Genomic DNA, 13255 nt, shown 5'->3' with positions numbered 1-13255 from the left:
GAAACAGTTTCAGGGACTGACGTCAGTGCACAGGTTATTCATATTATACACCGGTATCGGCCTGTCCAGCTGGGTGGAGAGTAAACCCACATGAAACCAACAGGTGGCGCTGGAGAGTTACTGTTGGAGGAACAAGTACACCATACCAGTATGAGAGGCGATTACCAAGGTGAAATCTCTGCAGAGGACCATATATTCACCATAATGATCGCTACCAAAGGGAAGTTACTTCTGTGCACATAAGTGGGTTTCGCTATTCCGAAATCATTGCAGAAAGGAATAGTGAGACATGAAAATAACATTGTAGACTACAGAAATGCACATGAAACATTTAGCACCAGAAGTTACTTTTTTATGAGAAGCGTGGTAGATGCATAGTGATCCCAGTTCAGATCGTCTGAATAGAGCCCACAAAAGTAATCCAGCACCCTTCACTTCCGAGTGGTACAATTTGGAACCGGAGGATTACGTGCTTCTAGTTAGCCTGTGCCCCATCCTTAATGACCTTTCAGAGGCGTCAGCCTGTATGAACCTATAATGATTTCTCCATTGGCCGGTCTGCCTTCCTCCAAGGTCCTGTTCTGGAAGACTGTAATGAGGCTTTTTCCATGTGGTTGGCTCCAAATTTGGAATTCACTGCATTCCGTATAAACGACACCACAGAGAGTTTCATAATACGAAATATTTATTTGCACAGAATAAAGAAAAAACATACAGAAATAGCTTTTATGAACTTGACAACTTTGTATGGTAATAAGGATGCTCATGTCGGTGGAGCAGCAGGATATTTTGTGGGGGTAAGGGGGTAAGAAAGGAGCTCTTGATCCACCCCCCTACTGTTCTCTAACGAGGCACCTTCATTCTCATCTGAAAATGCTGTTTTAAGGCTTAAAACTCGCTGGATCCCAACACTACCACCCTTGTGTGTTCTCTACCCCTTTCCAAAGGGGTGGGTGTGTTGTTTACGGAATATTCTATGAACTCGCCTGCTCTCAATCTCTTCCACCAGTTATTCCGGTTTAGAAAATCATAGATGACTAGGTCTGTTACCTCCATTAACTACCACAACTTCTGGTGCCTCTCTACGGACCGCCACCCTGCCCTTCCTGCTATGCATTCCTACTGTTCATATGGACATTACGGTTGTCACTGCACCAACCATCACTAGCACGTTTGGAAACTACTGCACAGTGACTTAAGTGAGTAAATATCTTTAACTGGACAGGATAGTGGTGGCCGGCTGGCCACTGGTCTTGTCCGCTGACTTCTAATGTAGGTCATTTCAATCAAACCCAGGGCAGAATGAAATGTGAACCAATGAACGCCCAGGAGCGGTGGAGGATGACATGAGCATATCAGAGGCTGCAGCTGGAGCAACAAGAGGCTCTTACTGGCAGACAGAACAGTAATAAGGCTTGAACCCCAGAAAGCGTGTGACTGAAACCCTGCGACATCCTGAGAAGGGAAACTCAAAAAGCTGCGTCGGCAGGTGATAGGTTGCTACTGGCGTGGGTGCGGGCATGGCTGCTTCCGAGAGTACTGGATGGCATCCAATGCAGACCCAATGTCTCCTTGCTTGGCCTGCAAGAGGCGCGTCAGCCACCCACCCTCATCCGAGAACCCCATGGACAGCATTTGGGAGAGGGACTCGATCAGGCGTGGGTCGGCCTCTGCAAATAAAGAGAAAGGCAAATTAAAATGTTGACACACTCCAACACCATTTTCTGTCCAGCAGCAGTGCGGCTGCTGGGGCACCTCATTTTATCTTGTCTATAGCCCCAGTATCGGAGGCTGTTTTTAGGTGGGCATAATAAATAAAAGGGGTACGCCTGACCATTGACACAATGTGTAATTAATAGGACCCTTTTGTAGAGTCTTTCTATGCTAAGGCAAAGGCAATTTTACCAAGGGGACGGTCTTCATGCCCCAGACCAGACGCCTTGTTTTATATAATAAAAAACGAGGACTAAAATCCACAGTTCCCTCGTGTCATGTTTCACTTATACCTGTTAGCGGTACATTACGTTATCCAAATACATACTCTAAAATAGAGTATACCTCTGGTTTGGTTAAACGATCATTTAGGTAGTAGACTTAAGTCATTAGTGCCAAAACCAGCTAACGGGGGGGGGGGATTCACCACCCCCAGAGTAGACTAAGGAGTTGGGGTGTGGTATTTACCGCCTACACATACCTGGTGGTAAATGTGGGTAGATGGCAGCCTCTCGCAGACCAGTGGGTGTCTCCTTGGGTGGGCTGCAGGCCTGGGTGGGGTCGAGTGAGCATGGCTGCTCGGACTCTGCTTGGCGCAGCGACTGCAGCTCTCCCGTAGAGGGGTCAACCTCCTTAGACGACAGGTGAGTCCAGTCGTCGTCACCGCTGGCGTTTGGGCTGCTACTTTCGCACAGTTCCTGGGGACAAGAAGGGCAAGAAATAAATTAAATTACAGAACCTTGGCTAACCAGCACCTCTTTAAATTCAAGCTGCGCAACCCCGAACATTAAAACTTTAATATCACCAGTTTGTTCACCGATTTGAGGAGAATCAGAGAGGTGACCTTTGTTAACGCATGGCACATACGCATCTATAAAGTCCAGTAACATACCAGCAGAAGACAGGTACGAGCACACGTTCTGTGCGAACTAGTCACCCGCAGGCAAAAATATTATGTGAAACGGAGCAATTGTAATTGCGAGAAAACTGCTGATGTGATTAAATTTCCCGTAGGCCCATATTTAGTGACCGTGCTTTTAAACAGTCTGCAGCCCAGAGCTTTATAATACAGTGGCAGATTGGCGTTTGGGGAAACCTTTCCAGGGCTCGCAGTTTACAGGATATTGTGGTAACAGACCAGATCGCCTTTTAGAGGGCTCGGCCCGCCGGAATTTTTACAACCCGCTCCGGGGCTGTAATATCTGACGCCAGAATGTTGCTGTTGGGCATTATTTACACACAAGGACTCTTCTTGTGCCAAATACGGAGTGACATCCTTCGGGTAAGCTTCAAGGGACCTACCACAACTTTAATAAGCAACCGTGCAAGTGATACACACCGACCGAACAGTAATAGAAAAGATTTTCCAACAATATTAGAGATGCACACATCTGATAAATGATGCATCTTAGGCAAGGGTGCACCAGAGAGCTCACAGGGGAAAACTGCTTGACAAATAATGAAACGGAGGTGCTTTAAAAGAACCTGCAGCAATCCTACACGTTTTCAAGTGGTCTATCCATTAAGACCAACTTGCCAAAGAGGTCAAGACCAAGCTATTATCACTGATTTGTGGTAAGGAGTGAAAAAGTAAACATTAAATGAAGTACAGAAAAAAAATACCCGTTTCCAAAACGGACTCCACCTGGGAAATAGCGAGCGTTTGGAGGATTGCTGAGATAAGTTTTAAATTAAAGTAACTGGGATTTCAAATATGCAGCAGGAGATGCAGGCACGCAAATAAGCAATAAGAGTCCAGGTTGAAGAGCCTCTATCTCACCACCAACAGCTAGCAGTTTAAACAGCAGCCATCAATGCAGCGTCCCATGCTTAGGGGGCCAAGCAACATGTATAGGTTTTAAAAGGCCTGCATTTAAGGTGAGCGTGCCAGTTGTCAGCACCCTACCTCCTCAAGTGGTTTAGGGGAGTGCAGTGCGATGTGCTGAATTCTTTCTGCAATCGAGTCCTCCGTTTCCGCAGTGGCCTCCTGATTCAAGCCCCCATGCTCCCCAGGTGAGCTGCTCGGCTGAGAATCCTTGTCCTGGGATTCATGTTGGCTGCCTGCGTTCTCAAAGCCAGGCTGGGCGTTGGTGCCTTCCCAACTGGGCTCCGTGTGCATGCTTTGCGGGGAGGACGAGTCCTTCTCCTCAGCTTCGGGTGTCTGCGAAAGGGTAACCTTGCTCCTCTTTCCACCGTGTTCCACATCAATATCCACTTCAATACCTGTTCAAGAATCAAAGCAGCACAGAGATGTTGAATTGCATGGCTACAGAAGCCAAGCCAACCCCCATCCCATAACAGTTCTAGATTTTACCTAAATCATGATTAAACTGGAGGGAGGGAGAGATAAAGGGGTGTGTAGGAAGACTCCAGGCTCAAAAGGTTAGAAGGAACCAGTTTAATACTTTCAATCACAAAGCAATAGACTGCTTTCCTCAAGGAAAAGAACAGTTTATTTAAAGTACCTACCCAGGGGACTCAACATGGCAGCCACACTCTCACCGACGTTCTTCAGAAAGTCAAAATTGGCATCCTGAGCTTGTTCACCAGTGGAAGTTGCTAAAAGAAAATGTGGGGTAATGTTATGGACAACCAATACTTTGGAAATGTAGTAGTACCATGTGCAACTTTAAGTCACTGAGGTAATCGCATTAGTTTTATATTGCATTTGTAAAGTGAGATTTATCTCTGAATAATCAGTTAAGTTTTCTCTCCATACCACCTCAGCTACCTTCCTATTGTTTACTTCACTCCCATCCCAAAGGCAGCTCCTATTAACATTAACTGCTGCTAACAAACAGGTATTCGGTCTATAAACAGTTGTTGGTTTTGGATTTTCCTGCAGCCAAATAACAGGCTGCCCTCCTTCCTAGTCGTATTTACTATCGTCAAACCACAGGCAGTTCCTTGATAGACATTATCATAGTCATACAAGACATTACTCTCATGGAATTTAATTCAGTCATGTGTTGCTCGTGGAGGTACAACTTAATGCATTTACCACAACCCGTTTCAGTGGCTTTTATGGTATTCACATCACAGGTACTCTTAATGATCGAATCTGCAGACAGCACTCAGCAAGTAAAACTACAGCACCTCTCGGTGGCTGCAGATTAAGTACAACTTGACAACATGCAACCGTCAGTGTGAGGTTGCTACAGTAAGCCAACAATGATGCACTTTACTTCATGTACCATAAAAGGCTTCTTTCAATAGCAGCTGTGCTGAAGGGCATAGCTTAGTTGGTGAGATTAGGAGGTAGGAATCTCAAATTTCAAACCTAAAAAAGCAGTGGGCTGCAGCACAGTGGATGGGTGAGATGACCAAGGTTGGGGATGGACCTTTTTCATGAGACACAGGGTCAGAACTGATAATCATTTGGAAGGCCTCTGTCTAGAGCAGCACAGTGGGCAAAGAAACAATGGGATGGAATGCTACTGAAGCCATTATCACTGGTTAGACTATTTTCAAACATGCATCCAATCACATTTTGCCAGTAATTTGCTTCGGAAACCTGAAATTGATGCAGCGTTTCAAGCCTATTATTGCCAATGTTTATGAGTTCCCAAAAGTAGCAAATTTCGCCTAAGTCAAGGAGTAATTCTGTATGTGGATGTACCACTTTTTGTGCTTAAACCAGTCACTACATATAGATTTAAGATCCTAATCCAAAACAATAACAAGTTAAAACATACTAGTGAAATGAGAACTACAAGAAAAACCGACACAGACATGGCAGACCTGTCTCGAGGGCCCCCAGATCCAAATAGCAAACCAAAAATGCATCTGAGGGATGTTACACCCCAAATATCCCCAATGAAGCTATGCTCCTGCCCAGCCCAGCCCACCTGTGCTTGGTAGTGCTCCCTGGCAACTCATGACTACGGTCACTTAGGACATAAGGGCCTGGAGTACCTGCCCTGGCATCGGTTATTTTAAATGTATTTTCACTGCATGCACTGTTATTTGTCTCTGCTACAAGAAGCTGTGATCATCAAGTTGTCAAATTGGTGCATGCTGGCAGAGCTCCATGTTTCAAGTCCTTGCCTTTTACAAATCATTTTATCAAGTGACTGACGGCCACATGTACTGAGCCAGAGTCACAAATAGGGGACAGTGTGTAGATAAAAATTAGGACAAGCCGAGCCAACGGTCTGAGTGGGCTTTATGAGTCTGTGCATGAGCAGAGACTTGAAAATATTTATCATGTATATTGTTTAAAAACATAATGTAAAAATATAATACAAGCTCTTCAAATAGTGTTTCTTTAACATATAGATGTATTTCACCTTAGTATATCAGATTAGATCACTGCATTCACATTCAATAAAGATGAACTAAAACTGCAATGCCTTTAGGGAATTAAGAAGCAAGTCAGTAGTCATGTAAACCCTATACGTGGCCTAGAATCTTATTTCAGATGGAGCAATATTGTAGTCTATTAAATCAAACATAAGAGGTGCTTGTACAGACACATTCTGAACTCCTCCAGAAGCTACGCCTCTTACTATGACACTAAATGCATAGTAGGCTACAGCTTGAAGTCTCATACCTGATTCGGCTGATGTATTCTGTGGGCCGGCTCCTGTCTGTGCCTGACCTGGGCATGCGGAGGCTCCCGCTTGTGCTTGTCCCGGGCATTGAGCAGGGTCAAAAGGGCCATTGAACATCCAGGGCATGTGAGGGAATCTGTGGAATCCCATTGGTGAAAAGCCACCCCTCATCCTACGCATGAAGCCATTACCGAAACAGGGTGGGAAACCCTAAAAAGGGAGACAGATGTTGAAGTTTAACATAATATCATAAACATTCTGACATGCAGAAGTTGAAACACACACAGATAAACCTACCAACCCAAGCCAGGAGTCCGTTGTGTTAATCATTATTGCTCACAAGAGCCTGTGGGTGCAATTTGGAGCTTGTATGGTCTTTATGAGAAGACTTGGCAGTAAAGAGTTTACACTGGTGTCCCTTTTTATAAATTATCTTTCTTTCAAACAATATTTATGTAGATCTTTTCATTTACCTGCTTTCAGTAAAGTAGGCTATGTCTATCTATGGCTCTCAGCTACTCCGTCTTCACTCTCTACTCCATGTGTTCTGTGAGAATTGACTCTCAATAGCTTAGCATACTGTAGACAAGAAACTTAGGCCCATACTTACACTTTTTTAGCGCCGCATTTGCGTCACTTACAAGTGACAATTATATTTTGTAAGTTTGTGCCGTTTGTGTCAAAAAATGACGCAAATGCGGCGCTATAAAAAGTATAAATATGGGCCCTAGTGCAAAGACTATTACAGTTCTCACAGATGGTTTAGGCATCTTACTCCACAGGAGAAAACAGCTTTTGCTGGATTCATCCAAAGTAGTGTTTGGAGGAAGGGGACACCTGGAAGACGGTGACCACCTTGAGATCCAGGACAATAAATTATGTGAGTTTGCAGTGAGTAGTGGATGGCAATTAATGTATCTGCAGACAGAGTGGATACTTAGACAGGAAAATACCCATTTTGACTTGGTGCAAAATGTTTACTCCAATGGTTTATGCACCCTCACCTAAAAGCCTTGTCTTAACACAAATCCTAACCACTACAAGCATAAACAAGCCAACAAGAGAAAACAACTAGGGTCAATTTACTTTTGATGTGCCTGGTAGATGTTTGACCACTTTAAGAAAGCACAGCATTAATGATACTGCACAGCTCCAGCTGAAACTAGAAGTGGAGCTTCGATCATTTCTGAGCAATAACCCATGTTGCAAAAGAAAGCAACCACAGATTTGAACAGTAGAAATTGTTTGATTTACATTTAAGGACTGTGCTACAGGTTGCCTTTGGCTCTGTTCTGTGTAAGCATCCTCTAAAAGATTGCCTATGCTCTCCCTATTCTACCCTGTGCAGAATAGATGTACAAGTTCCCCCAGAAAGAATGTAAAAGTGTTTTATTAACTTACAATAAATGTTGTAAGGATATTGCAATAATTGGGCTATTATGTATTCAATTTCGTATATAGTGCTGGCAGACATTTGTCACTTTCTAATTGGCATCGAGAAAGAATGTAGATCTTCGGGTCCGATTTATATATTGGTGGTATGTATACTCTGTTACAACAGCTGGGAACTGAAGCACCTCACAACTATGGATTTTTCCTAACAGGGCCTGGATACAAATCTTCTGCGGCACACTGGGTTCCAGAATAGAGTCAGTGAATTGCAAGATACTGGCTTGTAAAGCTTGACATTATATATATTTTGGAGTTCTGACCCATATAGCTACCCCTGCTTATAGGTCAGAACACATTCAAGTCAGTATTATAGTATTTTGAAAAATCTTCTGTTTTGAAAACAGGTTACCGTATTATTCATGCCACCCCTTGCTACTGGCAACTTCAGAGGTTCCTAGTCACAGAACCTATTTGCCTTTCCATCTGTGATGCTATTGCTTAGTACTGGACTTTTTGCAGGTCCTCAAACACCCCATCACACATTCTGCAGCAGCTAGCCCTCCATCTTCCCCCGGTGTTGCTCCACATTTAAGTAGTTTTGAGAGGCACTGGATTCTCAATAGCTCCTCAAGCCTTTAAGTAAGTAGGCAGTGCTCTAATTTTCCCAGCCCCCCACCCCCACATCCGCCTGTTGCTGCTAAATGGTATCGTTTTGACAGCCTCATTTTATAGCCATTACCCCTCCGACCCTTTGATGAGCTGTCAATGCTCCCAATTTCCAAACCCTCAGTTCAGCATCTATTCACTCACCGGCATTGGAGGAAACATGATCATGTGGTGCTCCTTGTGCAGGCCTTTGGCTTTGCAGGTGCTGCACAAGTCATAGTCTGGGCATATTGTGCACTTAAAGCGGTTGCCCACCACAGGACCATCGCAGCCATCACAGATCACATTAGGGTGCACCATGTTTGGTGGTCGCTCCTGGCTACAGTGCCCATGGAATTCTCGTTTGCGCCCTTCCTTTTTCTCTGCAGCAACAAAGAAAAAAAAGCAGGGTTAGTGGTTTAAAGACCCAGTAAACCACACCCACCTTTCACATTAAGATTTCATTCAGCATGACTTACCTTTGATATACACACAGAAAACATCCTTTGTGTAGTACTCTGCCATCTGGAGCTCCTCATCGCTGGAGAAGGCAATCAGGTCACCGTCCCCATCTGCAGAAGTGGGGAAAAAGAAGTAGGGAAAGAGTGCAATCAGGCAATGGGAGACCCTTGAAGACTGACAGAACCATATACAAATGAGCAAACTTTATAGTTCAGACAATACCACACCACTCCCCGTGTATCCATACTTTGTGCCTATCCACACACCAGCCAAAGGTAAATCCCCACCTGAGATCCACTTAGGGACACCAGCTTATTTTATCCTATGGATCCGACTCTTGTCTGCAGTCTGCCCTAACACCATTTCTTCAAAAGTAGCCTTTTGATCCCCACAATCCTGCCACTGGTTCATGTTTAGTTATAAACTGATACTCTATAATCTAGAAAATGCCGATTGGACTGGGCCATTGTAACTAAGACTGCCTAATCAAGGTACCCCTGAGTATTTTATCTCATGTATTACTTCCTCCCGCAACTAAGCACCCTCCTTTCTTTTAACCACATATTTTGTCACTTCTCTCACTGTACCAGTCACAGTCTCGCTCTATGTAGCCCAACTCCATCCATTCTGTTCCTAGCAACAATTATTTGTTTTAGTGTGTGCATTGCAAGCAAAACAAATATGTAACTCCCCCCTAATAATCAAGCAATTAATGCATTATTCCCATGTTCCAGATGGATCATTTTCTTGCTTAGCCCCTCAAACTCTAGAACGCACTTCCTCTCGGTCTTAACTTGGCTCCACAATTGGACAAACCCTAAAAACGTGGCTGTTTACCTGTCAGGTATAACAATTAACTTTTGCTTTTCTGTTTTCACCCCCTTACATTAAGCGCCAGGAATCTTCTTGATATCAGCGCACTGCATTAGTGATTTAAACTTAATTTTGAATAATAACCAAGTCTGATAACTGAACGGGGAAAACACTATTTTTAGTGTCAACCATTTAAAGAAGTGGTTCTCCTTGTAGATAAGACGATGCAGTTACCTGTGAACTGGTTTGTGAAAACCAGCATGCAGTTCATTACCAAATAAGATGGTGCACTGATTATATATAGGTTTTGTACAAATCCACTAAAAAGTTAATTAACAGACACTAAAAGGTTTGTAAGGTAACATCAAAACATTTTTCTCGTGTATTAGAACTTCTATTAAGAACTGTATTCATTATCATTCACAACGGTTTGGGATGAGCCATGAGACTTTTTCCCCACCTAACCAGGACTCTGTAATTGCAAAATCTTTGCGGATTTGTAAAAGCCGAATCCTGCAGTGCCGGGCAAAATACAAAAAAACAGTTTTTGCCCAAAATAATAATTTTTAAATAAAAAATTAAAATGTTTTTTTTTAAAGTTGAAACGAAACCTCATGTTGAATTTTGGGAGTAAGCAAAATGATCGAGCCTGACCACTCTCCAGGGAGAGAGAATGAGCTTGGCTTCCTGATGTGAAAAATCAGACGGAGAAAAGGCACGTCTGCCCTGCAGTAGCTTGCCAAGCGTTCTCTGAAGAGCTAAAAAACAAAATGCCGTTTATGACCTGACCTAGTTAGCTCAGAGTACGGAAACTGAACGAAAGAGGATTTTAAGGCTGGATAACATACAGAAGTAAAAGTGGATACCCGTTTCAAGAACAAAAGTTGGTACAACTCGCAGTGGGAGTGGATTTGTAGGCGATGAGGGATGATCGATCTTTCATTCTGCTATTTGGTGTGGAGCAATTTCGTTTGACTTAACCGAACCAACATTACGTACAAAAACAAACAATCTGCTCATGTGTACAAAGCAAGGGCACAATGTTAATGAACTCTTACTTCTGCCAGCAAAAGCGATGGCTTGGATATTAGGACAAAGACCAACTGGTGCATCGTGGAAAGCAAACCGCTCAATAGGTCACAACCTGTGTGTGCAATATGTGCACAACAGATATTGGCACAAGCGGTTCTCCAGTCCAACCGAAAGGATGATCCCGGTACAAGTTAATGTACTACTACCCAGCCTGAAGGGGCGCTTGGCGAAAGCAAGAGGTGTGATACTTTGATCTTTGGAGGCAGCAGCTCTGCTGGGGTTTCTAACTCCCGACTCATTCTCCAGTCTCCACCGTAATGCGGACGGCACTTGCACCCACATATTAAAACGTATCATTTCTTCCAGGGGTAAACCCACCACACAAGCCCCCTGCTTAGAACTCGCACCAAAATGCCACCCTCTGCCTCCACATACATAAAACGTCCACAGCCGAAAGCAAACAGCCATCCCATCTTCCTTTCAGCATTCCATACACACACACACCCCTAGGCAGTAGCTTGTAGTGCCCTCTTAAGATGCCGACATCTTGTGGAACTGGTGTATGGCTCCAACCATTAAGGATTTACTTTCTTCCATGGCATGTTTGTGACTGGTGGTTACTGAATTGTCGGGTTGTTTCCTAGTACCCCTTTGCTTGAAAGGCGGGATGCGCAGGGTGTCTCCACGGTCAGCTGTCTGCCATGTCAACAGCTGTCACACTTAATTATATGAAATGACACACCTGCCTCAGCCGACCACTCCACTCACATCAGTGCCTAGGAGATTCCACTCTTAAAGATGGAGTCCGTGAATAACTCGTTTTCACTTACTGGAGGTCTTGTATAGTGCGTACCATGCAGTTTCCAACACCAGAGCACTTCTTCATGTTACCTATTATGAGTAGCTTCATGATTTAACAAAGGAAATGGTTGTATAGACACTGTCTGGCAAACCTCATGGATGTCATTTAAGGGTCGCAACTTGCCCTTTGCTACCCCTGGCCTCAGAGGTGGCAAAATCAGTGCCTAGAACACAGGGGTACCTCGTCCTTCGTCCTAATGGACGTCGGTTGGGGTTCCACTTTCCTGGTTCTCTGTCGAAGTTTTATTACAGAAATAGTGAATACTACTATTCACTATTTGTGTCATAAAAATGGAGTACAGTTCGTTGGAATATGACCACATCTGGCAGCTAAGGTAAGTAAAAAAAATGCTTTCAAATGTATGTGGTATGCATGCGGGTGAGAGTGTTTATCTGAGCGAGAATGTGTGTGTGTGTGTGTAAGCATATGTGTGTTTGAATCACAATAAAGGTCAAATGGCATGTGATGTCACTTCCGATACCCATGGCATTTAGTGAATTGATGTCCATGACAAACCTGCGAGTCTAACGCAGAACCTACAAGCCCCGTAGTACAATGGTGCTGTTCGCCACAAACCTGGACGGGTGAAAATGTTACATAACACAAAGCCTATTAAGACTTAGACATTACATGTTCCGATACTCGCCAGGTGTCTATCATCAACATCGAGAGAGTTTCTTGGGGGAGACCACAACCAAAACAAAGATCAGAGCATAACTGCTAGGTCAGAGCCCGCCCACGTGATTTGTATATAATATCTGAACACGCCCCCTTACCTTTGTAATACATCTGGAAGGTCGACGCCCGCAGGCCCTGGAAGACCTCGGCCACCTTGTTGTGCAGGTCCTGGTAGCTGATGGCAATGCCCTCCGGATCCTGGAGCTGGAAGCGGCGCGTCTCCCGGTGCACCTCTTCCCTGCCCAGGAGGTAGGCCTTCACCGTCACCCTCAGCGCCATGGCGGGGCAGCGGACGCTCGGACTGTGCGGAATCTTCGGTGTTGGAGGAATATAGCGCTTAGAAGAAGGCAGGACGTTGAACTTTCGTATCCTAACACCCGGCGGTTTATGACGCAGCTGTCAGGTCAAGCGAAGCCCCAGTAAACAACCTCAGCGTCGGGCGGTGCGCGAGCTCTGCCTGCTCCCGGTCCCGGGCGGCCCTTATAAGTCTTGGAGGAGGGTCTCGGGAAAGTCCCTCTCGGGCCGGACAGCCCTTCTGGCTCCTTCTCTGCGCCCTGCAAACCCGAAGGCGGTCTGCTGCAGCCGGCCTCACCCCGATCAGGAGTGTTGTGCTGACGTCACGGTGACACCGCAAGGGGGACTTAAACACACGACCGGCTGAGGCTCCCGTTTGTGCCCAGTCACGATGACGAAGAAGGTTTACCTGCTTGGAGGTTTACTGTTTCTGTCTTGACGTGTGGCAGAAAGTACTGCATCCTTTGATGCCTGAATAACAACGCAATAGTGTGAGCATTTTATCAACCACTCGAAGAGCGAAAGGACAAATCGACCTTGCAGGAGCGTAAGGGGGCCCCTGCGAAGTAGCAACCCTTCAGGGCGACCTCCAAAGTTTAAGGGGATCCCTAGTCAGCACACGGTCAATGCATATCTGGGAGATTCTTGGGGACACCTTGTGGTGCTGCTCTGTTAGTATTTGACCCTAAAACTTGAGGGCCCTGCAGCGAATCAGTGTAGCAGCTGGCCAATCCCATCAAGCTATCGGGCACATAGTCCCCTTCCGCCTGTCCATCTATTCCCGTACACAGACATTTCAGGGGATTCATTT

The 13255-nt window shown here is 44.9% G+C and overlaps 1 protein-coding gene across 1 annotated transcript; it reads right to left on the bottom strand.

Annotated features, from left to right (window-relative positions):
• Positions 1 to 667: 667 nt before the first annotated feature.
• SQSTM1 (sequestosome 1) lies at positions 668 to 13047 on the bottom strand. The gene is made up of 8 exons (XM_069199506.1): positions 12249 to 13047; positions 8783 to 8875; positions 8469 to 8686; positions 6266 to 6476; positions 4183 to 4272; positions 3620 to 3936; positions 2195 to 2411; positions 668 to 1670 (listed from the first exon to the last, which is right to left on the bottom strand). Exons 1-8 carry the CDS (start codon positions 12427 to 12429, stop codon positions 1501 to 1503), a joined length of 1497 nt encoding a protein of 498 aa, XP_069055607.1. The 5' UTR covers positions 12430 to 13047; the 3' UTR covers positions 668 to 1500.
• Positions 13048 to 13255: the final 208 nt, after the last annotated feature.

The sequence above is a fragment of the Pleurodeles waltl genome, chromosome 7 (genome assembly GCF_031143425.1).
Source record: "Pleurodeles waltl isolate 20211129_DDA chromosome 7, aPleWal1.hap1.20221129, whole genome shotgun sequence".
Lineage (NCBI taxonomy): Eukaryota > Metazoa > Chordata > Amphibia > Caudata > Salamandridae > Pleurodeles > Pleurodeles waltl.
Note: the sequence above shows the minus strand (reverse complement) of the source record. Positions and strands in the feature narration are given on the sequence as shown.

Excerpts from the sequence above, each read along its gene's own strand:
- SQSTM1 (XM_069199506.1), bottom strand. The coding sequence starts at position 12,429 with ATGGCGCTGAGGGTGACGGTGAAGGCCTACCTCCTGGGCAGGGAAGAG. Across the intron at positions 6,477-8,468 it reads TCATGTTTCCTCCAATGCCG|GGTTTCCCACCCTGTTTCGG; the intron begins GTGAGTGAATAG and ends CTCCCTTTTTAG. Across the intron at positions 4,273-6,265 it reads GAATACATCAGCCGAATCAG|CAACTTCCACTGGTGAACAA; the intron begins GTATGAGACTTC and ends ATTTTCTTTTAG.